Source organism: Mustelus asterias, chromosome 5, assembly GCF_964213995.1.
Source record: "Mustelus asterias chromosome 5, sMusAst1.hap1.1, whole genome shotgun sequence".
Lineage (NCBI taxonomy): Eukaryota > Metazoa > Chordata > Chondrichthyes > Carcharhiniformes > Triakidae > Mustelus > Mustelus asterias.
Window position 1 is genome coordinate 7,287,554 of NC_135805.1, and position 27,354 is coordinate 7,314,907.

General features: G+C 47.1%; 1 protein-coding gene across 1 annotated transcript in view; it reads left to right on the forward strand.

Annotated features, from left to right (window-relative positions):
* The window catches only part of LOC144493944 (dynein axonemal heavy chain 8-like), a 1,661,706-nt gene that overhangs the window by 853,864 nt on the left and 780,488 nt on the right, over positions 1 to 27,354 (forward strand). The window contains exons 37-38 of the mRNA XM_078213521.1: positions 2,663 to 2,725; positions 5,976 to 6,076. Coding sequence (XP_078069647.1) covers positions 2,663 to 2,725; positions 5,976 to 6,076 — 164 coding nt within the window. The remainder of the gene's footprint in view (positions 1 to 2,662; positions 2,726 to 5,975; positions 6,077 to 27,354) is intronic.

A 27,354-nucleotide genomic window follows, 5' to 3' on the forward strand; every position in this document is an offset into this window, starting at 1 on the left:
GTGTTAGAAGCGCCCACCGCACGTGGATCTAGCGTAAGGCGTTCCGGCTTCAGAATTTGCTCCATACTCTCTCTCTTTTTTGTTCTTCGACGAGAGTTTAATGACAGTAAATAAAATTGATGCGCTACTCAAACACGAGGCCTGAAACTCAGTAAATGAAAGGCTTTTATTTACTGTAATGAAGCTGCCAGAACTTATATACACTATCCCAGACTGAAGGGGTCCCGGCCAGAGCAGGGAGTCTTATACCTCTCCCAGGAGGCGGAGCCCGACTGGGATGTGCCACAACACTACAGTACAAAGGTGTAACAACCCCACCCTAACCCCCACAGCAACAATAGCACAACCCAACAGTAACATATGTACATCCTTGTAGTACTGGCCAGCCCCTGGCTCAGTACTATCCAGTGGGAACCAACGATGGTTCACCACAGGGAGTTACCAGCAGGGGTGAGGGAGCTCTGCGGACAGAGGGTGATCATAGGGTGGGGTTCACAGAACCTGGCAGGAGCGGGCAGGAACCAGCACAGGAAGCAATCGGTGAAGAGGGGTGGGAGGCAATGTCGTGGGGCGGCTGGGTGGTGGCAGGAAATTTCCCAGTTCACTGGGAGATTGGAGCACCTGTGCATTGGTGCCACAAGCGCTCTGCAGCCAACTTCACTGGTGAGCTTAGGCTCCACCCCCTTTACTGGCAAAACTCACATTGAGGCTCTTTTTTTGCATTGAGTTCTGTAATATTGCGACTCACGACTTGCCGAAATAATTGGTACCATTCTCTCTTATTTTCTCACTCGTTCGGCACTTAGAGAGTGTCATCTTATTGGCCATTTATGTTCAACTCCCGGTGTGGCAAGGACGGAGAATCAGGAACCCAATCAAATCTCTGTTCACTGCAGCCGGATGGGAAAATTCCACCAGTGTGAATGGTCATAAGATTCCGGCCAGAATTGTTTTCGTGAGATCGTGCTCTATGTTCTCAATGTGGCTCCTGGTTGCTACTCCGGGCCTCTCTGCGTAGTTGGATGCTGTTGTGGGAAATGTACCACTGAGTCAGGCTTGAAGGTTTCAAGAATACAGTTTTATTTTAACGAAGATTCGTGGAGAAAAGGCACTAACAAGCAGCAAACCTTCTCTCAATGAGACAATAGGAGCAGTCCATCTGTATACCCTTTACACAATAGATGGACCGGACATCTAGCCATTATCACATCGTTGTAGTCAAGTAGGTGATCGATTGTTATAGACAAATACAGACAGATACAGGCATAAGCATGTTAACATCGCATTGTTCTATGAATGGATACATTTCCTTCGTCAGTGACCATCAATGGTTTTAGTTTCGGTCTATTCATATAGTAATTTACAGTAATTGGTTTTCCTGCAGTTATGTATTCCCGATCCCACCTGTAGCTAATCTCGTTATCTACCCCTATTGTCCTTATCCTAAAGAGTGCCTCAAGCTCTGGCTGGCTTCCTGTAGGATTTGATTCCTGCATGTTTAACTTTGAATAGCTGTCTGTCCTTTATGTTTTAATCTCAGGTGGCTGTCTGTACTGAAAGTCAGTGCCTGTTTAATGTCTCTTTCCCAGGTGACTGTTTATGTGCCAGGCAGCCATTTTATGTGTACCCATCTGTATATTTTTCCGACCTCAGATGCCAAACCCAAAAGTGCCTTCTTAATGGGCCGGTACTAAAAAATTCACCCAGAAAGAAAATTACTCAGAGTCATATTGCTGAGTCACCATGGTCCCGAGGCTCAGTCGGATTTTAAGTGCATAAATGTCTGCCTTATATTTGCATATTCCAGAGGGAACAGTTGCACTTCACATTATAGAAAAATAGTTTATAAATTTCACAAGATGAAACTGTGGAACGTTTATGGTGCAAGCTCTCAAATGGCAATTGGATTCCTGTGCACATCATGATGGGTGGAATCTTGAGATCACACTCGCTGTCTGTAAGGTTGCCAGCGGGGGCTGAAGATCAGTAAGTTGCAGTTCTTGCTGGTGAGAACATGACTTGGGATCTTCCCTACCCCTTGCTGGCGATGACCTGCTTTGCATGATGTTGGTGCAGTTTACAACAGGTTAACCAGGGGCATAAAGGTATGTGTGGCCTCAGGGGGATGGGACATGCCTGTAGCTCGCCCCAACCCCATGATCACTGTCCCCACTGATCAACCTGCCCCCACCCTGCAGAGTTACCCCCTTTCCTCCTTCCCTATGGAGTTCCCACCCACCTCCTCCTGTCAGGCTCCACCATCCCTCAGGTTTCATCCACTTCAGGCCCGCCACCTCAGCATCCCCCCCCCACCCCCTTGGCATTGCCAGGGGGCCAGACCACACGGGGAGATTTAATGGCCTCTGTTCCCACTGGCAAGTCTGTCACGTCTGATTCCCATTGGTGGGGACCATCTGTGATTCTTGCTCATGAGGACCCTGACTGGCAAGAGGGCTAAGGCAAGTGAGCCTGAACGATAGTGTCCAGGGCTTGTCAATGATATCATTAATATTGAAATCAGCCACGTACCCTTTCTGGTTGGAGTTTCTCACATTATCTGAATTCTTTCATTTCAGCCTTAAAGTTCATTTAGAAATATACATTAATCTTTCTAGATTAATAGAGAATTTTGAGAACGTTATATCATTTTCTGTTGTTTTAGGAAGGTCCTATGGTTGCAGGTATTGCACCTGCAGAAGCCAGCACAAGATTACAGATCTTTCAGGTAAGCATAATGATAATGTGTGTGTAAATTAATTGTTAAGGACAATTAAGTATCAGAAAAAACATATCAGTTTACCTATGTTTCACCTTCAGTTTGGATCAATTTTCCTGTTTTTTCCATGTACTGATACCAGTTTTTGCTTGAAAGTTCAATGCTATTCTTTGGGTGGGCTTTGGTACAGGTCCTCACAAGTGAGGACCTGGTGTGTTGGACCCCGAGAGTTGAAGAAGCACCGCCGACCCCGGCCCCCACTCACCACGCGGGCATGACGTTTATAAGAACATAAGAAATAGGAGCAGGAGTAGGCCATCTAGCCCCTCGAGCCTGCCCCGCCATTCAATAAGATCATGGCTGATCTGACGTGGATCAGTACCACTTACCCGCCTGATCCCCATAACCCTTAATTCCCTTACCAATCAGGAATCCATCCATCCGCGCTTTAAACATATTCAGCGAGGTAGCCTCCACCACCTCAGTGGGCAGAGAATTCCAGAGATTCACCACCCTCTGGGAGAAGAAGTTCCTCCTCAACTCTGTCTTAAACCGACCCCCCCTTTATTTTGAGACTGTGTCCTCTAGTTTTATCTTCCTTACTAAGTGGAAAGAATCTCTCCGCCTCCACCCTATCCAGCCCCCGCATTATCTTATAAGTCTCCATAAGATCCCCCCTCATCCTTCTAAACTCCAACGAGTGCAAACCCAATCTCCTCAGCCTCTCCTCATAATCCAAACCCCTCATCTCCGGTATCAACCTGGTGAACCTTCTCTGCACTCCCTCCAATGCCAATATATCCTTCCTCATATAAGGGGACCAATACTGCACACAGTATTCCAGCTGCGGCCTCACCAATGCCCTGTACAGGTGCATCAAGACATCCCTGCTTTTATATTCTATCCCCCTCGCAATATAGGCCAACATCCCATTTGCCTTCTTGATCACCTGTTGTACCTGCAGCCTGGGCTTTTGCGTCTCATGCACAAGGACCCCCAGGTCCCTTTGCACGGTAGCATGTTTTAATTTGTTTCCTTTGAGATAGTAATCCCATTTGTTATTATTTCCTCCAAAGTGTATAACCTCGCATTTCTCAACGTTATACTCCATTTGCCATATCCTCGCCCACTCACTCAGCCTGTCCAAATCTCTCTGCAGATCTTCTCCGTCCTCCACACGATTCACTTTTCCACTTATCTTTGTGTCGTCTGCAAACTTCGTTACCCTACACTCCGTCCCCTCCTCCAGATCATCTATATAAATGGTAAACAGTTGCGGCCCGAGTACCGATCCCTGCGGCACGCCACTAGTTACCTTCCTCCAACCGGAAAAACACCCATTTATTCCGACTCTTTGCTTCCTGTCTGATAGCCAGTCCCCAATCCACTTTAACACACTACCCCCAACTCCGTGTGCCCTAATCTTCTTCAGCAGCCTTTTATGGGGCACCTTATCAAACGCCTTTTGGAAATCCAAAAACACCGCATCCACCGGTTCTCCTCCATCAACCGCCCTAGTCACATCTTCATAAAAATCCAACATGTTCGTCAAGCACGACTTTCCCCTCATGAATCCATGCTGCGTCTGATTGATCGAACCATTTCTATCCAGATGCCCTGCTATCTCCTCTTTAATAATGGATTCCAGCATTTTCCCTACTACAGACGTTAAGCTGACTGGCCTATAGTTACCCGCCTTTTGTCTCCTTCCTTTTTTAAACAGCGGCGTAACATTAGCCGTTTTCCAATCAACCGGCACGACCCCAGAATGCAACGAGTTTTGATAAATAATCACTAACGCATCCACTATTACCTCTGACATTTCTTTCAATACCCTGGGATGCATTCCATCCGGACCCGGGGACTTGTTTATCTGACATGAGCCCACGCTCAGGTCCTCTTCCATCTCAGACCCCCTATTCCAACTTCCCCTCAGACTGCCAACCCAAACCCCTTCAAGCCATACACCTGGCAGTGCCAACAATGCATTGCCTCATGGCACCCTGGCACTGACATACTGGCCTGGAACCTAAAGCCTTGTGGAGGCTCAAGGAGGTAGGTCCAGTGGTCATTTGCCTCTCTGCAGCTGCCTGGGGTTTAGGTAGGCTCGGACTGGGGGCAGGGAGTCGACCTGGCCAGTCACCACAGAGATGGGTGTGTTGTCGATGGACTGTCCCTTCTAGTCTTGGCAGATCTGAGGATCACCCCTGGCATGGTGGTTTCAGGCAGCCCTGTGCTCAACACCCGTATTCCTGCCTGTCACCTGTGCAAATTCTGAAGTGGCTAGGTAAACCTTAACCTCCATGCCTTCTGGAATCAAAGAACCATAGAATCCCGACAGTGCAGAAGGAAGCCATTCAGTCCATCGAGCCTGCACTGAAAACAGTCCCCCCCAAGCCCTATCCCAGTGACCCCACGTATTTAGCCTGCTAATTCCCCGACACTATGGGGCAGTTTAGCATGGCCAATGAACCTAACCTGAACATTGTTGGACTGTGGGAGGAAACCGGAGCACCTGGAAGAAACCCATGCAGACATGGGGAGAATGTACGGAGCTTGCACAGACAGTGGTCCAAGTCGGTAATTGAACCGGGGTCCCTGGTGCTGTGAGGCAGCAGTGCGAACCACTGTGCCACCATGCCACCGCCTGGACACCTGGAGGATTTAAAATCATTGCAGCACTCCATTCTGCAGCAGAGATTTTCCTTTCTCCCTGTCAGAAGCTGCAGACACCTTTGACATCCTCTGACAGAGAGGAGATGTTAATTTCACCTGGAGGAAGAGGGCAGGCGGGGGTGAGGGGCTGGTTCCAGTATGCCCAGCTGTGCATTAGGCCTCAATGTATGCACACAGCTCTGTAAAAGATTCAACTGCCTGCTCAATGGATTTCTATTATTCTTCAGCCACTTGTATTTATTTTGATTTCCCTTCATAGTTGACTGCATCTCAAGTACCCCATTGATTCTGACAGCAATGTAGACAGAGTCTAATCCTAATTGACAGCCTGTGGTTTCATTTCCTCTGTTGCAAACCACTTCAGAGGGAAAAGCTGGTGTGGGCACTTACCATCAATAGAATCATGGTCATGTTTGTAAGCTCAATTAGTTGAAACCAACAATTTGACACAAACAATTTAGGCTTAGCATGTGAGAAAATACAGCTTCAAGAGATTGCATTCACATGAAAGAAAATCTGCACATAACACCAAAATAAATAACACTACTGGTAATCCTTATGTTTAAGCTGTGATTTGTTTCAGAGCTGGTTTGATGAGTTATGGAGGAAATTTGTGACATATTCCTCAGGAGAGCGTCTGTTTGGATTGCCAATCCAAGACTATGAAATACTACAGAAAAATAAGTAAGTTACATTTGACACAGGAAAGCATGCATTTAATAATATGTGACTATTCTACTTGATAGGAATGCCCTGAACCCATATGTATAGAGATCCTCTTTTGTGAAATTGGAAATACAGGGCTTTTGGAGGAAGAGTATGACTGGATATAGGATAGCTTTTTCAAAGAGCAGGCCTAAACATATCAAAAGAAACTAAGATTTTAATTTGTGTAACACCTTTCAGTACCTCAGCACATCACCAAGTGGGGAGCCACAGACATAATTTTGAAGTGTTATCATCAATTTCCCTTCATTGAACCTAACTCCTGACCTATATGTCTTTGCACAGTGCAAGCAAGAATGAATTGTCTGATTTTGTTGGGACTGCCGTATCTTTTTACAGCCTTCAGAATTGTGTCATTAATAGGTGTAGTAGATGGGGTATAGTCAGAGTTTGGTGGTGATTTGTGGAGTACCTCTATTTTCCTTAAGTTGATGATTAGCCCATAATCATCAGTCACATTTTGAAAAACAGTTCACAATCCGCTGAAGGCCAAGCTCAGAATGTGAGATGAGAGCACAATCATTAACAAACTACAATTCTCATACCATCATTTCTGACATCTTTGGCACGATTTGACCATATCGCCGCACCCAGCGATCAGTGTGGTGAGCTGGGAAAATAGCTTGCAAAGTTAAAAATACGATTCATGCCAGGTACAAAACGGTTTGGTATCTTCCCTGCCCCTTTTGAGTGGCACAAAGCGCCTTGCACGCAAAAAGGGTGCGAAGTTTATTAGCATGAGGTTTACTGGATTTCAACATCATTATCGAGTTTGGCACACAAGCTTCCCCCCTCTTGGATGCTTCCCACCTCTCCAGTGAGACATTGTGTTGGCGTGAATAACTACTGGTCAATAATAGTGTGGTTCAGGTACAGAAGTAGTGAAGGAGAGTACAGTTTGCCTATCGCCACAGCAGATGGTTTCCCTGGCCCTATACTCAACCCTGGAACACTTGGATAACAAGGACACTGATGTCAGAGTTCTATTTATTGGCAACAGTTCAGCCTTCAACACTATTATCCCAACAAAGCTCATCTCCAAACTCTGTGGCCTAGGGTTTGGCTCCTCCCTCTGCTACTGGATCTTCGACTTCCTAACCCACAGACTGCAATCAGTAAGAATAGGCAATGACACCTCTTTCACTATCCTCAATACCACAAGGCTGTGTCATCAGCCCCTTACTAAATTCCTCATATACTTAGAGACTGACTGGCCAAATTCTGCTCCAATTCCATTTTCAAGTTTGCTAATGACACCAACATAATTGGATCTCAAACAATGACGAGACAGAGTATAGGAAACAGATAGAGAATCTAGTAAAATGGTGCAATGACAATAATCTTGCCCTCAATGTCAGTAAAAATGAGGAGAAAGTCATCTACTTCAGGAAGCATAGTGGGGAGGACATGCCGCTGTCTACATCTATGTTGATGAAGTGGAAATGTTCAAGAGCTTCAAGTTTCTAGGTGTCCAGTTCACCAACAACTTGTTCTGGTCCCTCCAGGCTGACGCTATTGTGAAGAAAGCCCACCAACACCTCTACTTTCTCAGGAGGCTAAGGAAATTTGGTATGTCCACTATGATTCTCACCGATTTTTACAGATGGACCACAGAAAGCATCCTTTCCAGATGCACCACAGCTTGATGTGGCTCCTGCTCTGACCAAGACCACAAGAAACTACAAAGCGTTGTGAACAAAGCCCAGTCCATCACACAAACCAGCCTCCCATCCATTGACTCCGTCCACACTTCCCGCTGCCTCGGAAAAGTTATGAAATCCTTGATAATAGACTCTAGCAACTTCCCCAGAACTGACATTAGTTTCCTGTTTTCTCTCTACCTTCCTTTTTGAATAGCAGACTTACATTAGATATCCTCCAATCTATAGAAACCAGTCCAGAATCCAAGGAATTTTGAAAAGTAACCACCAATGCATCTATTATTTCTAGGGCCACTTCCTTTAGTACTCTGGGATGAAGATTATCAGGACCTGGAGATTTATCCACCTTTAATCCCATCAATTCCCCCAAAACTATTTCTCTACTAATGCTGATTTCCTTCAGCTCCTCACTAAAACGTGTTTCTCTCAGAGCTCCTGGTACATTATTCATGTCTTCCTTTGTGAAGACAGAAGCAAAGTACAAATTTAATTCCTCTGCCATTTCTTTATTCACCATTATGAATTCTCCCTTTTCTGACTGTAAGGGGCCTACATTTTGTCATTTTTTTCTTTACATACCTATAGAAACTTTTATTCAGTTTTTATGATCAATTGGGCCAGTGGGCTGATGAATGGCAGATGGAGTTTAATTTAGACAAATGCAAAGTGATGCATTTAGGTAGATAGAACCAGGGCAGGACTTACTCAGTTAATAGTAGGGCGTTGGGGAGAGATCCGAACAAAGAGATCTAAGGGTACATATTCATAGTTCCTTGAAAGTGGAGTCACAATTGGACAGAGTGGTGAAGAAGGCATTTGGCATGCTTAGTTTCATCGGTCAGAACATTGAATACAGAAGTTGGAACATCTTGTTGACGTACAAGACATTAGTAAGGCCACACTTGGAACACTGTGTGCAATTCTGGTCACCCTATTATAGAAAGGATATTATGAAACTAGAAAGAGTGCAGAAAAGATTTACTAGGATGCTACCGGGACTTGATGGATTGAGTTATAAGGAGAGGCTGGATAGACTGGGACTTTTTTCTCTGGAGCGTAGGAGGCTGAGGGATGATCTTATAGAGGTCTATAAAATAATGAGGGGCACAGATCAGCTAGATAGTCAATATCTTTTCCCAAAGGTAGGGGAGTCTAAAACTAGAGGGCATAGGTTTAAGGTGAGAGGGGAGAGATACAAAAGTGTCCAGAGGGGCAATGTTTTCACACAGAGAATGGTGAGTGTCTGGAACAAACTGCCAGAGGTAGTAGTAGAGGCGGGTACAATTTTGTCTTTTAAAAAGCATTTAGATAGTTACATGGGTATGATGGGTATAGAGGGATAGGGGCCAAATGGGGGCAATTGGGACTAGATTAGGGGTTTTAAAAGAAAAAGGACGGCATGGACAAGTTGGGCCGAAGGGCCTGTTTCCACACTGTAAACCTCTATGACTCTATGTGGCCTGCTAGCTTACTTTCATACTCTATTTTCCTCTTCTTAATCCCTTGGTCCTCCTTTGCTGAATTTTAAACTGCTCCCAATCCTCAGGCTTATTGCTTTTGTTCACCTATTTGTATGTTTCTTCGTTGAATCTGATATTTCTAATTTTCCTTGTAAGCCCTGGTTTGGCCACGGTTATTGCTCTTGTGTCAAACAGGAATAAACAACTTCTGGAGTTCTCCAATTTGTTAGAACATAGAACAGTACAGCACAGAACAGGCCCTTCGGCCCACGATGTTGTGCCGAGCTTTATCTGAAACCAAGATCAAGCTATCCCACTCCCTATCACCCTGGTGTGCTCCATGTGCCTATCCAATAACCGCTTAAATGTTCCTAAAGTGTCTGACTCCACTATCACTGCAGGCAGTCCATTCCACACCCCAACCACTCTCTGCGTAAAGAACCTACCTCTGATATCCTTCCTATATCTCCCACCACGAACCCTATAGTTATGCCCCCTTGTAATAGCTCCATCCACCCGAGGAAATAGTCTTTGAACGTTCACTCTATCTATCCCCTTCATCATTTTATAAACCTCTATTAAGTCTCCCCTCAGCCTCCTCCGCTCCAGAGAGAACAGCCCTAGCTCCCTCAACCTTTCCTCATAAGACCTACCCTCCAAACCAGGCAGCACCCTGGTAAATCTCCTCTGCACTCTTTCCAGCGCTTCCACATCCTTCTTATAGTGAGGTGACCAGAACTGCACACAATATTCCAAATGTGGTCTCACCAAGTTCCTGTACAAATGCAGCATAACCCCACGGCTCTTAAACTCCTGTTAATAAAAGCTAACACATGATAGGCCTTCTTCACAGCTCTATCCACTTGAGTGGCAACCTTTAGAGATCTGTGGATATGGACCCCAAGATGTCTCTGTTCCTCCACAGTCTTCAGAACCCTACCTTTGACCCTGTAATCCACATTTAAATTCATCCTACCAAAATGAATCACCTCACATTTATCAGGGTTAAACTCCATTTGCCATTTTTCAGCCCAGTTTTGCATCCCATCTATGTCTCTTTGCAGCCTACAACAGCCCTCCACCTCATCCACTACTCCACCAACCTTGGTGTCATCAGCAAATTTACTGATCCACCCTTCAGCCCCCTCCTCTAAGTCATTAATAAAAATCACAAAGAGCAGAGGACCAAGCACTGATCCCTGTGGCACTCCGCTAGCAACCTGCCTCCAGTCCGAAAATTTTCCATCCACCATCCCCCTCTGTCTTCGATCAGGAGAATAGTGACCACGACACCACACAACCCTGCCACAGCAACCTCTGCAAGACGTGCCGGATCATCGACACGGATGCCATCATCTCACGTGAGAACACCATCTACCAGGTACACGGTACCTACTCTTGCAACTCGGCCAACATTGTCTACCTGATACGCTGCAGGAAAGGATGTCCCGTGGCATGGTACATTGGGGAAACCATGCAGATGCTACGACAACGGATGAATGAACACCGCTCGACAATCACTAGGCAAGACTGTTCTCTTCCTGTGGGGGACCACCTCAGCAGTCACGGGCATTCAGCCTTGGATCTTCAGGTAAGCGTTCTCCAAGGTGGCCTTCACGACACACGACAGCGCAGAGTCGCAGAGCAGAAACCGATAGCCAAGTTCCGCGCACATGAGGACGGCCTAAACCGGGATGTTGGTTTTATGTCACATTATCAGTAACCCCCACAGCTTGCCTCCTGGACTTGCAGAATTTCACAAGCTGTTCTGTCTGGAGACAATACACATCTCTTTAACGTGTGTTGAATGCTCCCTCCACCCACATTGTCTGTACATTTAAGACCTGGCTGGCTGTAGAGATTTGCATTCTAATCAGTATTCTGTAACTTGATTTCTGTGTCTGTTTGCACTGTTTGAGAACAGATATCCACTCCATCTGACGAAGGAGCTGTGCTCCGAAAGCTTATGGTATTTGCTACCAAATAAACCTGTTGGACTTTAAGAACAAAGAACAAAGAACAGTACAGCACAGGAAACAGGCCTTCGGCCCTCCAAGCCTGTGCCGCTCCTTGGTCCAACTAGACCAATCGTTTGTATCCCTCCATTCCCAGGCTGCTCATGTGACTATCCAGGTAAGTCTTAAACGATGTCAGCGTGCCTGCCTCCACCACCCTACTTGGCAGCGCATTCCAGGCCCCCACCACCCTCTGTGTAAAAAACGTCCCTCTGATGTCTGAGTTATACTTCGCCCCTCTCAGCTTGAGCCCGTGACCCCTCGTGATCGTCACCTCCGACCTGGGAAAAAGCTTCCCACTGTTCACCCTATCTATACCCTTCATAATCTTGTATACCTCTATTAGATCTCCCCTCATTCTCCGTCTTTCCAAGGAGAACAACCCCAGTCTACCCAATCTCTCCTCATAGCTAAGACCCTCCATACCAGGCAACATCCTGGTAAACCTTCTCTGCACTCTCTCCAATGCCTCCACGTCCTTCTGGTAGTGCGGCGACCAGAACTGGACGCAGTACTCCAAATGCGGCCTAACCAGCGTTCTATACAGCTGCATCATCAGACTCCAGCTTTTATACTCTATACCCCGTCCTATAAAAGCAAGCATACCATATGCCTTCTTCACCACCTTCTCCACCTGTGTTGCCACCTTCAAGGATTTGTGGACTTGCACACCTAGGTCCCTCTGTGTTTCTATACTCCTGATGACTCTGCCATTTATTGCATAACTCCTCCCTACATTATTTCTTCCAAAATGCATCACTTCGCATTTATCCGGATTAAATTCCATCTGCCACCTCTCCGCCCAATTTTCCAGCCTATCTATATCCTGCTGTATTGCCCGACAATGCTCTTCGCTATCCGCAATTCCAGCCATCTTTGTGTCATCCGCAAACTTGCTGATTACACCAGTTACACCTTCTTCCAAATCATTTATATATATCACAAATAGCAGAGGTCCCAGTACAGAGCCCTGCGGAACACCACTGGTCACAGACCTCCAGCCGGAAAAAGACCCTTCGACCACTACCCTCTGTCTCCTATGGCCAAGCCAGTTCTCCACCCATCTAGCCACTTCTCCTTGTATCCCATGAGCCTTAACCTTCTTAACCAACCTGCCATGTGGGACTTTGTCAAATGCCTTACTGAAATCCATATAGACGACATCCACGGCCCTTCCTTCATCAACCGTTTTTGTCACTTCCTCAAAAAACTCCACCAAATTTGTAAGGCACGACCTCCCTCTTACAAAACCATGCTGTCTGTCACTAATGAGATTGTTCCGTTCTAAATGCACATACATCCTGTCTCTAAGAATCCTCTCCAACAACTTCCCTACCACGGACGTCAAGCTCACCGGCCTATAATTTCCTGGGTTATCCCTGCTACCCTTCTTAAACAACGGGACCACATTCGCTATCCTCCAATCCTCAGGGACCTCACCCGTGTCCAAAGAAGCGACAAAGATTTCCGTCAGAGGCCCAGCAATTTCCTCTCTCGTCTCCCTGAGCAGTCGAGGATAGATGCCATCAGGCCCTGGGGCTTTGTCAGTTTTAATGTTCCCTAAAAAACCTAACACTTCCTCTCTCGTAATGGAGATTTTCTCTAACGGGTCAACACCTCCCTCCGAGACACTCCCGGTTAACACGCCCCTCTCCTTCGTGAATACCGATGCAAAGTATTCATTTAGGATCTCCCCTATTCCCTTGGGTTCTAAGCATAATTCCCCTCCTTTGTCCCTGAGAGGTCCGATTTTCTCCCTGACAACTCTTTTGTTCCTAACGTATGAATAGAATGCCTTAGGATTCTCCTTAATCCTGCCTGCCAAGAACATCTCGTGCCCTCTTTTTGCCCTTCTAACTCCCCGTTTGAGATCTTTCCTACTCTCTCTGTATTCCTCCAGAGCTCCATCTGTTTTCAGTTGCCTGGACTTAACGTACGCCTCCCTTTTCATTTTAATCAGATCCTCAATTTCCCTGGTTATCCACGGCTCTCGAATCCTACCTTTCCTATCTTTCCTTTTTACAGGCACATGCCTATCCTGCAGCCTTATCAATAGTTCCTTAAAAGACTCCCACATGCCAGACGCGGACTTACCCTCGAACATCCTCTCCCAATCAACATCCACCAATTCCTGCCAAATCCGCTATAGTCAGCCTTCCCCCAATTTAGCACCCTGCCCGTAGGACAGCACTCATCCTTGTCCATTACTAAAATTACTTTAACCTGGTGTTGTGAGACTTCTTACTGTGCTTACCCCAGTCCAACGCCGGCATCTCCACATGTCGATCAGAAAGCCAGTTACCTATCCAATTGGCCAACTTTCCCTCTATCCCACACCTCCTTACTTTCATCATAAGCCGACCATGCGGGACCTTATCAAACGCCTTACTAAAATCCATGTATATGACATCAACTGCCCTACCTTCATGCCCTACCTTGTTCTTTAAATACCTGCCATTGCCTGTCCATTGTCTTTCCTTTCAGTAATGTTTGCCAGTTCATCATGGCCAATTCATGTCTCATACCATCATAGTTATCTTTACTGTGATTCAGCACCCTGGTCTCAGAATCATTCACATAGCTTTCCACCTTGACAAAGAATTCTACCATATTATGGTCACTCGCCCCAAGGGTTCTCTCACAACTAGGTTGCCAACTAATCCTTTCTTATTGCACGATACCCAGTCCAAGATGGTCTGTGCCCTAGTTGGTTCCTCAACATATTACTCTAGAAAACCATCCTTTATACACTACAAAAATTCCGCTATTGTTGTGTGACTAATCTGACTCTCTAAATCTGTATCCCGATTAAAGTTGCCCATAAATACAGATGGTCCTTTAACACATGTATCCCTGATTTTCTGTCTAATGCTTTTCCCAATATTACCACTACACTGGCTCGGGAGGGTAAGGGGCAGAGCGGGCGGGCAATAGTTATTGGGGACTCGTTAGTTAGGGGGATAGATAAGAGGTTCTGTGGCAGCAAAAGAGACTCACGGATGGTATGTTGCCTACCGGATGCCAAGGTCCGTGACGTCTCAGACCGTGTTTTCCGGATTCTGAAGGGGGAGGGGAAACAGTCACAAGTCGTGGTACACATTGGTACCAATGACATAGGTAAGAGAAGGGACGGGGATTTAAAGCAGGAATTTCTGGAGCTGGGCTGGAAGCTGAGAGCCAAGACAAAACATGTGGTCATCTCTGGTACGTCGCCGGTGCCACGTGATAGCGAGTTGAGGAACAGGGAGAGAGTGCAGTTAAACATGTGGTTGCAGGGATGGTGTAGGAGGGAGGGTTTCAGATACGTGGATAATTGGAACACATTCTGGGGAAGTTGGGCCCTGTACAAACAGGACGGGGTGCACCTGAACCAGAGGGGCACCAATATCCGAGGAGGGAAATTTGTTACGGCTCTTCAGGGGGGTTTAAACTAATTTGTCAGGGGAGTGGGAAAAGGAGTTGTAGTCCAGAAGTCAGTGAGGGTGGTGAGGTATTGGGGAAGGTATCAGGGTCAAGGGTGGGTACCGGTAGACAGGAAGGTGGGTTGAAGTGTGTCTACTTCAATGCAAGGAGCATCCGGAACAAGCTGGATGAACTTGGGGCGTGGATTGGTACTTGGGACTACGATGTTGTGGCCATTACGGAGACGTGGGTAGAACAAGGACAGGAATGGTTGTTGGACGTTCCGGGGTATAGATGTTTCACTAAGTGTTGGGAAGCTGGTAAAAGAGGTGGAGGAGTGGCATTGTTAATCGAGGATAGTTTAACGGCTGCGGAAAGGCACTTCGAGGGGGATCTGCACACTGAGGTAATATGGGCTGAGGTTAGAAATAGGAAAGGAGCGGTCACGTTGTTAGGAGTTTACTATAGGCCCCCAAATAGTAATAGAGATGTGGAGGAAGAAATTGCTAAGCAGATTATGGATATGTGTGGGGGTCACAGGGTAGTTGTCATGGGGGACTTTAACTTTCCAAATATTGATTGGAACCTTTGTAGGTCAAATAGTTCGGATGGGGCAGTTTTTGTGCAGTGTGTGCAGGAGGGTTTCCTGACACAATATGTGGATAGGCTGACAAGAGGTGAGGCCACATTGGATTTGGTACTGGGAAATGAACCGGGCCAAGTGTTAGATTTGGTTGTGGGAGAGCACTTTGGAGATAGTGACCACAATTCGGTGTCTTTTGTTATTGCAATGGAGAGGGATAGGGCCGTACGGCAGGGCAAGGTTTATAATTGGGGGAGAGGTAATTATGATGCGATTAGGCAAGAATTAGGGGGCATAAGTTGGGAACAGAAACTGTCAGAGAAAGGAACTAATGAAAAGTGGAACTTTTTCAAGGAGCAAATACTGGGTGTCCTTGATAGGTATGTTCCTGTCAGGCAGGGAGGAAATGGCCGAGTGAGGGAACCATGGTTCACGAAAGAGGTGGAATGTCTTGTGAAAAGGAAGAGGGAAGCTTATGTAGGGATGAGGAAACTAGGTTCAGATGGCTCGATTGAGGGTTACAAGTTAGCAAGGAATGAGCTGAAAAAGGGGCTTAGGAGAGCTAGGAGGGGACATGAGAAGTCCTTGGCGGGTCGGATCAAGGAAAACCCCAAGGCTTTTTACTCTTATGTGAGGAATAAAAGAATGACCAGGGTGAGGTTAGGGCCGGTCAAGGACAGTAGTGGGAACTTGTGTATGGAGTCAGTAGAGATAGGCGAGGTGATGAATGAATACTTTTCTTCAGTGTTCACCAAGGAGAGGGGCCATGTTTTTGAGGAAGAGAAGGTGTTACCGGCTAATAGGCTGGAGGAAATAGATGTTCGGAGGGAGGATGTCCTGGCAGTTTTGAATAAACTGAAGGTCGATAAGTCCCCTGGGCCTGATGAAATGTATCCTAGGATTCTTTGGGAGGCAAGGGATGAGATTGCAGAGCCTTTGGCTTTGATCTTTGGGTCCTCACTGTCCACGGGGATGGTGCCAGAGGACTGGAGAATGGCGAATGTTGTTCCTCTGTTTAAGAAAGGGAATAGAAATGACCCTGGTAATTATAGACCAGTTAAGTCTTACTTCGGTGGTTGGTAAATTGATGGAAAAGGTCCTTAGAGATGGGATTTATGACCATTTAGAAAGATGCGGATTAATCCGGGATAGTCAGCACGGATTCGTGAAGGGCAAGTCGTGCCTCACAAATTTGATAGAATTTTTTGAGGAGGTAACTAAGTGTGTTGATGAAGGTAGGGCAGTTGATGTCATATACATGGATTTTAGTAAGGCGTTTGATAAGGTCCCCCATGGTCGGCTTATGATGACAGTGAGGAGGTGTGGGATAGAGGGAAAGTTGGCCGATTGGATAGGTAACTGGCTGTCTGATCGAAGACAGAGGGTGGTGGTCGATGGAAAATTTTCAGATTGGAGGCAGGTTGCTAGCGGAGTGCCGCAGGGATCAGTGCTTGGTCCTCTGCTCTTTGTGATTTTTATTAATGACTTAGAGGAGGGGGCTGAAGGGTGATTCAGTAAATTTGCTGATGACACCAAGATTGGTGGAGTCGTGGATGAGGTGGAGGGCTGTTGTCGGCTGAAAAGAGACATAGATAGGATGCAAAGCTGGGCTGAAAAATGGCAAATGGAGTTTAACCCTGATAAATGTGAGGTGATTCATTTTGGTAGGACTAATTTAAATGTGGATTACTGGGTCAAAGGTAGGGTTCTGAAGACTGTGGAGGAACAGAGAGATCTTGGGGTTCATATCCACAGATCTCTAAAGGTTGCCACTCAAGTGGATAGAGCTGTGAAGAAGGCCTATAGTGTGTTCGCTTTTATTAACAGGGGGTTGGAGTTTAAGAGCTGTGGGGTTATGCTGCAACTGTACAGGACCTTGGTGAGACCACATTTGGAATATTGTGTGCAGTTCTGGTCACCTCACTATAAGAAGGATGTGGAAGCGCTGGAAAGAGTGCAGAGGAGATTTACCAGGATGCTGCCTGGTTTGGAGGGTAGGTCTTATGAGGAATGGTTGAGGGAGCTAGGGCTGTTCTCTCTGGAGCGGAGGAAGCTGAGGGGAGACTTAATAGAGGTTTATAAAATGATGAAGGGGATAGATAGAGTGAACGTTCAAAGACTATTTCCTCGGGTGGATGGAGCTATTACAAGGGGGCATAACTATAGGGTTCGTGGTGGGAGATACAGGAAGGATATCAGAGGTAGGTTCTTTACGCAGAGAGTGGTTGGGGTGTGGAATGGACTGCCTGCAGTGATAGTGGAGTCAGACACTTTAGGAACATTTAAGCGGTTATTGGATAGGCACATGGAGCACACCAGGATGATAGGGAGTGGGATAGCTTGATCTTGGTTTCAGATAAAGCTCGGCACAACATCGTGGGCCGAAGGGCCTGTTCTGTGCTGTACTGTTCTATGTTCTATGTACAGTTTGGTGTTTTGTATACCACCCCCACAAATGTTTTTTGCCCCTTGTTGTCTCTTAACTTGACCCACACAGATTCCACATCAAGTATTCTAATATTTTTCCTCAATATCATATCAATATCTTCTTTAATCAACAATGCAATTCCACCACCTTTTCCTTTCTGTCTGTCCTTCCTAAACACCGAGTTTCCCTCAATGTTTAGTTTCCATCCTTAGTCACATTGGAGCCTTGTTTTTCTAATGCCAACTATATCATACCCCTTTACATCTATCTGTGCAACTAATTCTTCGGTTTTGTTTCGAATGCTCCAAGCATTCAGGTACAAAACCTTAAGCTGAGCCCTTTTAACGTTTCTTGTGCCATTCCTACTATTTTTTACTCTGTCCTTATCTGACTCTGGTTCTTGATTTCTTTAAAGTTAAAGTTTACTTCTTAGTCACAAGTAAGACTTATGTTAGCATTGCAATGAAGTTACTGTGTAATTCCCCGAGTCGCCACACTCCAGCGCCTGTTAGGTCAATGCACCGAACCAGCACATCTTTCAGACTGTGGGAGGAAAATATTCGGACTGGAAGCAGGTTGCTAGCGGAGTGCCACAGGGATCAGGTCCCTGGATGCTGAGCCTGCAGTGTGACCACCTCTCTATGCATGCTATCCAAGATTCTCTCCACCTCGCACATGCTCCACAGTGTCCCCATCCACCACTCCAGCTCCAAAGCACAGGATTCCAGGAGCTGCAGCATGCATGCTGGCACTGGGCATTAGAAATCTTCCTGGCCTCCCATACGGGACACAAAGAGCAGATCACGGCTTGGAGCTCTTCTGTCATGTTTTACCCCTTTAAACTTTTGAAAGGTGCTTGATATCATATTGCATAACTCACCTGATGAAGGAGCAGCGCTCCGAAAGCTCGTGATTCCAAATAAATGTGTTGGACTTTAACCTGGTGTTGTCAGACTTCTTACTGTGCCCACCCCAGTCCAACGCCAGCATCTCCACATTAAGATTATATCAAGTTCTCTCAGGCCCTTCTTTACTGCTCCGGGGCGGCACGGTAGCACAGTGGTTAGCACTGCTGCTTCACAGCTCCAGGGTCCCAGGTTCGGTTCCCGGCTCGGGTCACTGTCTGTGTGGAGTTTGTACATTCTCCTCGTGTCTGCGTGGGTTTCCTCCGGGTGCTCCGGTTTCCTCCCACAGTCCAAAGATGTGCGGGTTAGGTTGATTGGCCAGGTTAAAAATTGCCCCTTAGAGTCCTGAGATGCATAGGTTAGAGGGATTAGTGGGTAAATATGTGGGGGTGGGGCCTGGGTGGGATTGTGGTGGGTGCAGACTCGATGGGCCGAATGGCCTCCTTCTGCACTGTAGGGTTTCTATGATTGTCACTACCGAATATAACCTTTCGGAACTATAAACCACAAAAATTACCTCTGAAACTACAAATGATGAAATGATTAAATACTTACCCGACCTTACTACTTACCAATCAGCTCTTTCCCTTGTGTCCTCTACTACTGCAGCAGGGCAAGACCACACCTCGGATTTGAAAGTTTGAAAGCGAGGAGAAAAGGCAGAAAGCATCTATTTCCTCTCAACAACGAATTCCCACTCAGCTTCAAATATCCAATAGCCTTAGCCTTCCCTCTGGATGTGGTCTCTCTCCCACTGTCGTGCGCAAGCTCACTCATGCACGGCTAGATCTGTGACACCGAAAATTGTCCAGGTGCCTCCCCAGGTCCCAGGTCTCCAGGGGACACTCTCCAAGAGCTTCAAAGACCATGGGGTGTGGAAATCAGCAGGCCATTTCCACCTCAATGTGCATCCTGGGTAGTTAACTAGGACAGGTAAAATTAGGAAGTTGGAGGAACCAAGAGGGCACAGGTGAAGGCAGTCACTGTAGGTTGGAACAGAATGCACTCTAAATAATAACAAAAGCTGTGACTCCTCTGTGTCACTGTGATGACTTCAGCCAGGCTAATGAGGTTGGCTTGCCAGAGTATGAACTACCTGATGAGTCCTGCCATCCTGACTGTCTGCCCCTCTACCGCGGCTATATTCGCGGCCAGGTGTTCCTGGAGAGGGAGCTTGCGGTGTCCACGGGCGCAGTTGACGCCTTCCGCGACCGCTGGGCACTGCAGGGGCTGGGTTGTATTATCAACCCTGATAATCACCTTTTGGTTTGATGTTTTAAGTTTCCTTTCGACTTTGTTTTTGGTTCAGGCTGTTCCCCCTTCCTTTTGGGGAGCTGTCCCTTTTAATTTGTCCCCAAGTTAATTTGAGTTTGTTTATTTGGGTGAAAAGACATACCCGATGAGTCCTGCCACCCTGACTGTCTGCCCCTCTACCACGGCTACATTCGCGGCCAGGTGTCTCTGGAGAGGGAGCATGCGGTGTCCACGGGCGCGGTTGACGCCTTCCGCGACCGCTGGGCGCCGCAGGGGCTGGGGTGTATTATCGACCCCGATAATCACCTTTTGGTTTGACGTTTTAAGTTTCCTTTCGACTTTGTTTTTGGTTCGGGCTGTTCCCCCTTCCTTTTGGGGAGCTGCCCCTCTTAATTTGTCCCTAAGTTAGTTTGAGTTAGTTTATTACGTTGGTACCTTAAAAGAGATACCTGATGAGTCCTAATTGATGGTTAAATCAGGGAGCCTCATGCTTCCTATTTAAAACAGATGTGTCAGACTCCCAGCCTGCATTCAGCAGAGAGCAATTGGAGAGCTGGCTGTGTACAGATGTATGGTGTAAATAAATTAACTTGGTGACGGGACTTTCGCTTCCGTGGAGTTACTACAGTGGCGACGAGGAAAAAGGAGTGACCTGAAGGAACTTGCTGAACCACCGCACATATTGAGGGTTAGCCATTGTTGAGAAAACATGCCGCTGATTGGGAAATTGGTTTCTTTTGACCCCGCAGTGGAGGACTGGGCCCAATATGTGGAAAGGATGAAGTATTTCTTCAGGGGAAACGACATAACCGCAGATGAGAAGCAAAGGGTTATCTTGCTGACTGCGTGAGGACCAGCAGCTTTTGCGATTTTGCGCAGTTTAACTTTCTCTGAGGCACTGTACACAAAGTCCTTCCGAGAGTTGTCAAACTTAGTTCAAGAATATGATGACCCAAAGCCATCCCTGATCCTGCAGTGATACCATTTTTACTCCACATTTAGAGAAGCAGGGGAGTCAATCACCAGTTTTCTAACAAGGCAAAGACGTCTGGCGGAGGCTTGCGAATTCGAAGGGGACACTAAACGAGATGCTCTGAGACTGGTTGGTGTGCGGAATTAATGATATGACTATCCAGAAACGCTGTTGGCGGAGGCCCAGCTGGACTGTAAACAGGCATTACAACTAGCCTTGTCGTTAAAGTGACAAGCGGAGCGCATGAGCTCCGACGTATCCCGATGGAGGTAGAGGCCAACACCAACAACAGGGAGACTGGGTTAGGGGACTACCACTACGGGGCAGGCCACTACATAGCGGCCCTCCAGAAGGATTCGGATACGAGGCTGCACAAGTCCGCACCTAGATAAGGCCAGGTTAAGCCCAGAGTGACAGCCCAACACGACATTGCTATGGTTGCCAGTGTCAGGATGCACAGAGGAAAAGCAAGTCTCCTAAACCAGCATGGCCGAAAAGAACACATAGGCCGAGGGACAGGAGAATGCACAACCTGGAAGCTCCACCTACCTTTGACGAGGAACAGCTACTGTGCGTAGTGATGACAAAATCAGAAGCCATCAAATTGTCAGTGAGACTGAATGGACGTTCAATTTTAATGGAGGTCGACACAGGCGCAGCCGTATCGGTCATAGGGGAGACAGTGTTTAACAAGATACGCACTGGACTCCAACCCTTAGTCCTGATCAAAACTTCGGCAATGATAAGGACCTACCCGGGGGAGCTACTGAAAGTGATGGGTACAACCCATGTGCCAGTTGCTTATGAGAAACAATTAGTTAGGCTCCCATTAATGGTAGTGGAAGGTTTGGGACCAAGCCTATGAGGGCAAAATTGGCTAAAAGAGGTCCAGATAGATTGGACAAATATCTTCCAGCTGGAAAATGGTCGCCTGAGTGAGCCCCTAAGCAACTGGAACATAGAACATTACAGCGCAGTTACAGGCCCTTTGGCCCTCGATGTTGCGCCGACCAGTGAAACCAATCTAAAGCCCATCTAACCTACACTATTCCAATATCCTCCATAATAGAAATATCCAGAGGTTTCTCGGGAAGGCCTAGGGACAATCAAAGGAGTCAAGGCAAAGTCGTCCCGGAGGCTGTCCCAAAGTTTTGCAAAGCCCAACCGGTACCATTTGCATTCAGGGAAAAGGTCGATGCGGAAATCAAAAGATTACAGCATGAAGGAATAATAAAACTGGTCCAGTTCGTGGAATGGGCGGCACCCGTGGTTCCTATCTTAAAGCCGAATGGCTCAGTGCGCCTTTGCGGCGATTTCAAACAGACGATAAACCGTTACACTCAGCTAGACAAATACCCAATTCCCAGGATTGAGGACCTGAACGCAAAGTTGGCAGGAGGACTCTGATTCACAAAACTGGACATGAGCCACGCATACCTGAAACTACGGCTGGACGAGGATTCGGACAAAATTCGCCACAATACATACGCTGAAAGGCCTCTTCCAGTATAAAAGATTGGCCTTTTGGGTTTCGTCATCTTGTGCCATATTCCAAAGGATCATGGAGAGCATCCTACAGGGGTTACCACAAGTTGCCATTTACCTAGACGATGTCCTTATTATGGGTAAAACAAGGGCAGAACATCTGCAGAACCTGGAGGAAGTCCTCAGGAGATTTGCAGCAGCAGGAGTGCATCTGAAAAGGGAGAAATGCATCTTTTTAGCACCACAAGTAACCTACTTCGGGTACAAAGTGGATAAGTCGGGCCTACATCCTCTGGAGGATCGGGTGCGAGCAATAAAAGACGCCATCCAGGAGCTACGGTCATTTTTACGACTGGCAACTTACTACAGGAAATTCATACAGAATAGTGCCTCCATTCTGGATCCCCTCCACCAGTTGCTAAAAAAGGGACAAACTTGAAAATGAAACAGCCACTCTCATCCAAAAATGTATTGATACATCATGACCCCAAGAAGGAATTGGTACTCAGCTGTGATGCGCCCCCATATAGAGTGGGCGCAGTCCTGGCACACAAGTGGCAGAATGGACAAGAGCGGCCAATAGCGTATGCCTCCAGGACCCTGGTAATGTTAGAGCGAAGATATGCCCAGATTGAAAAGGAAGGACTGGCGGTAATCTTCGCAGTCAAAATATTTTACCTGTATTTATATGGGTGAAGACTTACGATCGTAGCAGATCATGAACCCTTGCTGGGCTGACTGAAGGAAGACAAAGCAGTGCTGCCGATAGCGTCAGCCTGGATCCAGCTTTGGGCATTATTGCTGACGGCATATCAGTATCGATTGGAGCACCGACCAGGGACTAGAGTGGCAAATGCCAATGCTTTAAGCCGACTACCGTTACCGGACACCCCACCGTTGCTACCCAGAAAGGAGGAGACCGTGATGACGTTAAACTTCATGGATACCCTCCCGGTGGATGCACACAATATACGCCAGTGGATGCAGAAAGACCCTGTATTGGCGAAGGTAAAGCACCTGGTGCTAATAGGTCCATCCAGAGTTCCACTCATACTGGAGCAGGAGGGAACAAATCACGGTGCAAGATGAGTTATTGCTGTGGGGAGCACGGGTCATCATCCCATGGCAAGACTGTCAGGACATACTGGCCGAACTATACCGAACTACCCTGGAATATTAAAAATGAAGATGTTGGCCAGGAGCTACGTCTGGTGGCCAGGTCTGGATGCAGACATAGCAAAACTGGTAGGACAGTGCCAGATGTACCAACAGGAGCAGAAGGCACCATCGGCAGCCCCTCTGCACCCGTGGGAATGGCCAGGCAGACCATGGTCACGACTCCATGTCTATTTTGCAGGCCTGTTTATGGGGTCCATGTTTCTGGTGATAATAGATGGCCATTCCAAGTGGTTAGACGTCTATAAACTAAACTCGGCAAACACAATGGCAATCGTTGAGAAACTGCGCACCTCGTTCGCAACGTACAGGATCCCAGAGATATTAGTTTCCGATAATGGTTCAGTGCTCACCAACCTAGAGTTCACAAAATTTTTGAAAGCAAATGGGATCTGGCATATCAAGACGGCACCTTATCACCCAGGATCAAATGGGCTAGCAGAGAGAGCAGTCCAGACATTAAAGGCCGGGTTGAAAAAATAGCCAGCGGCCTCATTAGAGACAAAACTCTCAAGGTGGTTATTTGACAAGTGGACCACTCCAAATGTTTAAAAAGGGCTGCAGGGAAAAGCCTGGGAACTACAGGCCAGTAAGCCTCACATCTGTGGTGGGTAAATTGTTGGAAGGTATTTTGAGAGACAGGATCTACAGGCATTTAGAGATGCAAGGACTGATTAGGGACAGTCAGCATGGCTTTGTGAGTGGAAAATCATGTCTCACAAATTTAATTGAGTTTTTTGAAGGGGTAATCAAGAAGGTAGATGAGGGCAGTGCAGTTGATGTTGTCTACATGGATTTTAGCAAGGCCTTTGAGAAGGCACCGCATGGTAGGTTGTTGCATAAAGTCAAATCTCACGGGATCCAGGGTGAGGTATCTAAATGGATACAAAATTGGCTTCTTGACAGAAGCCAGAGGGTGGTTGTAGAGAATTGTTTTTCAAACTGGAGGCCTGTGACCAGCGGTGTGCCTCGGGGATCAGTGCTGGGTCCAGTGTTATTTGTCATTTATATTAATGATTTGGATGAGAATATAGGAGGCATGGTTAGTAAGTTTGCAAATGACACTAAGATTGGTGGCATAGTGGACAGTGAAGAAAGTTATCTCCGATTGCAACAGGATCTTGATCAATTGGGCCAGTGGGCTGATGAATGGCAGATGGAGTTTAATTTAGACAAATGTGAGGTGATGCATTTTGATTGATTGATTGAACCAGGGCAGGACTTACTCAGTTAATGGTAGGGTGTTGGGGAGGGTTACAGGACAAAGTGATCTAGGGGTACATGTTCATAGCTCCTTGAAAGTGGAGTCACAGGTGGACAGAGTGGTGAAGAAGGCATTCGGCATGCTTAGTTTCATTGGTTAGAACATTGAATACAAGAGTTGGGACGTCTTGTTGAAGTTGTACAAGACATTAGTAAGGCCACACTTGGAATACTGTGTGCAATTCTGGTCACCCTATTATACAAAGGATATTAAACTAGAAAGAGTGCAGAAAAGATTTACTGGGATGCTACCAGGACTTGATGGATTGAGTTATAAGGAGAGGCTGGATAGACTGGGACTATTTTCGCTGGAGCGTAGGGGGCTGAGGGGTGATCTTATAGAGGCCTATAAAATAATGAGGGGCACAGATCAGCTAGATAGTCAATATCTTTTCCCAAAAGTAGGGAAGGCTAAAACTAGAGGGCATAGGTTTAAGGTGAGAGGGGAGAGATACAAAGGTGTCCAGAGGGGCAATTTTTTCACACAGAGGGTGGTGAGTGTCTGGAACAGGCTGCGGGTACAATTTTGTCTTTTAAAAAGCATTTAGATAGTTTACATATAGAGGGATATGGGCCAAATGTGGGCAATTGGGATGAGCTATGGGTTTTTTTAAAAAAACTGGGCGGCATGGACAAGTTGGGCCGAAGGGCCTGTTTCCATGATATAAACCTCTTTGACACACCGCCACGGGAACTGTGCCAGCAGTGTTACTGATGGGCAGACGGCCCCACACCAGACTGAGCCTGTTGTTGCCAAACCGGGGAAGAAAGGTGGAAAGACACCAGGAAGCCCAATGCAGGGGCCATAACACTCACCGTGAAAGTGGGGGGGGGGGGGGGGCAGTGTTTGGTTCAGAAATTATGCAAATGGACCCGCCTGGGTAACCGGAGTCCAGGACCAGACCGGTATCCTACCGAGTACGCGCAGGCAAGGCAGTGGTAAGGAAACACCTGTACCAGGTCTGGGCCTCAAGCTCTCCACCCGTTCTGGAGCCGAGTCCGTCCTGCAGCCCAAGGGATGAGCAAAGTCCGCCTAGACAAGCCAGTACCGTCTCCCCTGCACCCTTGATGGGGACCTCAGGGTCCAAAATGGACACAAGGGATGATGCTGCAACGATTTCCCCTACCACCTGATGTGGACGAGGAACCAGACCTCCGGCTTTTGCGGCGGAAGAGACGGGCACCCAACCGTTAGACACCGCCGACATCAGAGGCCGAGTTGGAGGATCCTGACCCGGCGCCCAAGCAGAGGAAAAAACCCCTGAGGGAGGCAAACCGAAGGGATTCCTCGAACTTTGAGGGGGGGAGGAGTGTGATGACTTCAGCCAGGCTAATAAGGTTGGCTTGCTAGAGTATGAACTACTTGATGAGTCCTAATTGATGGTTAAATCAGGGAGCCTTATTCTCCCTATTTAAAACAGGTGTGTCAGACTCCCTGCCTGCATTCAGCAGGGTGCAACTGGAGAGCTGGCTGTGTATGGTGTAAATAAAGTAACTTGGTGGCGGGACTTTCACCTCCACAGAGTTACTACAGTCATCCATCTCTGACAGGGAGCTTCATACCTCCACCCATACCTATAAAAACAGAAAATGGAAACGGGGGAGACCATTTGAAACTGCTCTGCCATTTATGATCATGGTTGATCATCCAACTGACCCCTGATCCCTCCTTCCTCCAAATCCTTTGATCCCCTTCAGCTCAAGTGCTATATCTAATTGCTGCTTGAAAACATTCAACATTAACTACTTCACTAATTCCTGAGGCTGACCACTTTCTAGGTGAAGACATTTCCTCTCATCTCTGTCCTAAATAGTCTACCCTGTATCCTCAGACTGTGAACCCCGGTTCTGGACACACCCACCATCCGGAACATCTTCCTTGCTAGGTGGACAGGGGCTGCGGCTGCAAGTCTGCAGGCTGCCGGGGGGGGGGGGGGGGTATGCACACATCGGGGTCACGTTAGGGACAATTCCAGAACAGGATGTGCACTCAGCCTTGCTGCCCCAATGGAGTTCATTCAATTTCTTCCTGCACTGGCGGCTGGTTCCCCGTGCCAGTGACCGTGCACTGACTGCCATGGCCACTGTCTTCCAGGCCGCTCTGCCGTCCATTCCCCTGGGTCAATGCCCATCCAGGGGGAATAATGTGTCCCTTCTCTCTCCCACTGCATCCAGAAGACATGCCAGCTCCCCCTCTGAGAATTTGGAGGCTGATCTTCCTGCTTGCCTTGGGACTTAAATGCAGGTCATCCTTAAGATGTGCAGATACCAGCATTGGACTGGGGTGGGTACAGTAAGAAGTCTCTCAACATTAGGTTAAAGTCTAATTTATTTCCAGTCCAGACTGGAAATAAAAGTCCAGGTTTATTTGGAATCACGAGCTTTCAGAGCACTGCTCCTTCATCAGGTGAGCAGAGAGGTAGGTTCACAACAACAACATATATTGGCAAAGACATAATTGCAAGATAATGGTCGGAATGCGACGCTTTACAGGTAATCAAGTCTTTACAGGTACAGACAGTGCGACTGGAGAAAGGGATAATCACAGGTTAAAGAAGTGTGAATTGTCTCAAACCAGGACAATTAGAAGGATTTTGCAAGCCCAGGCCAAATGGTGGGGGTTGTATGTAA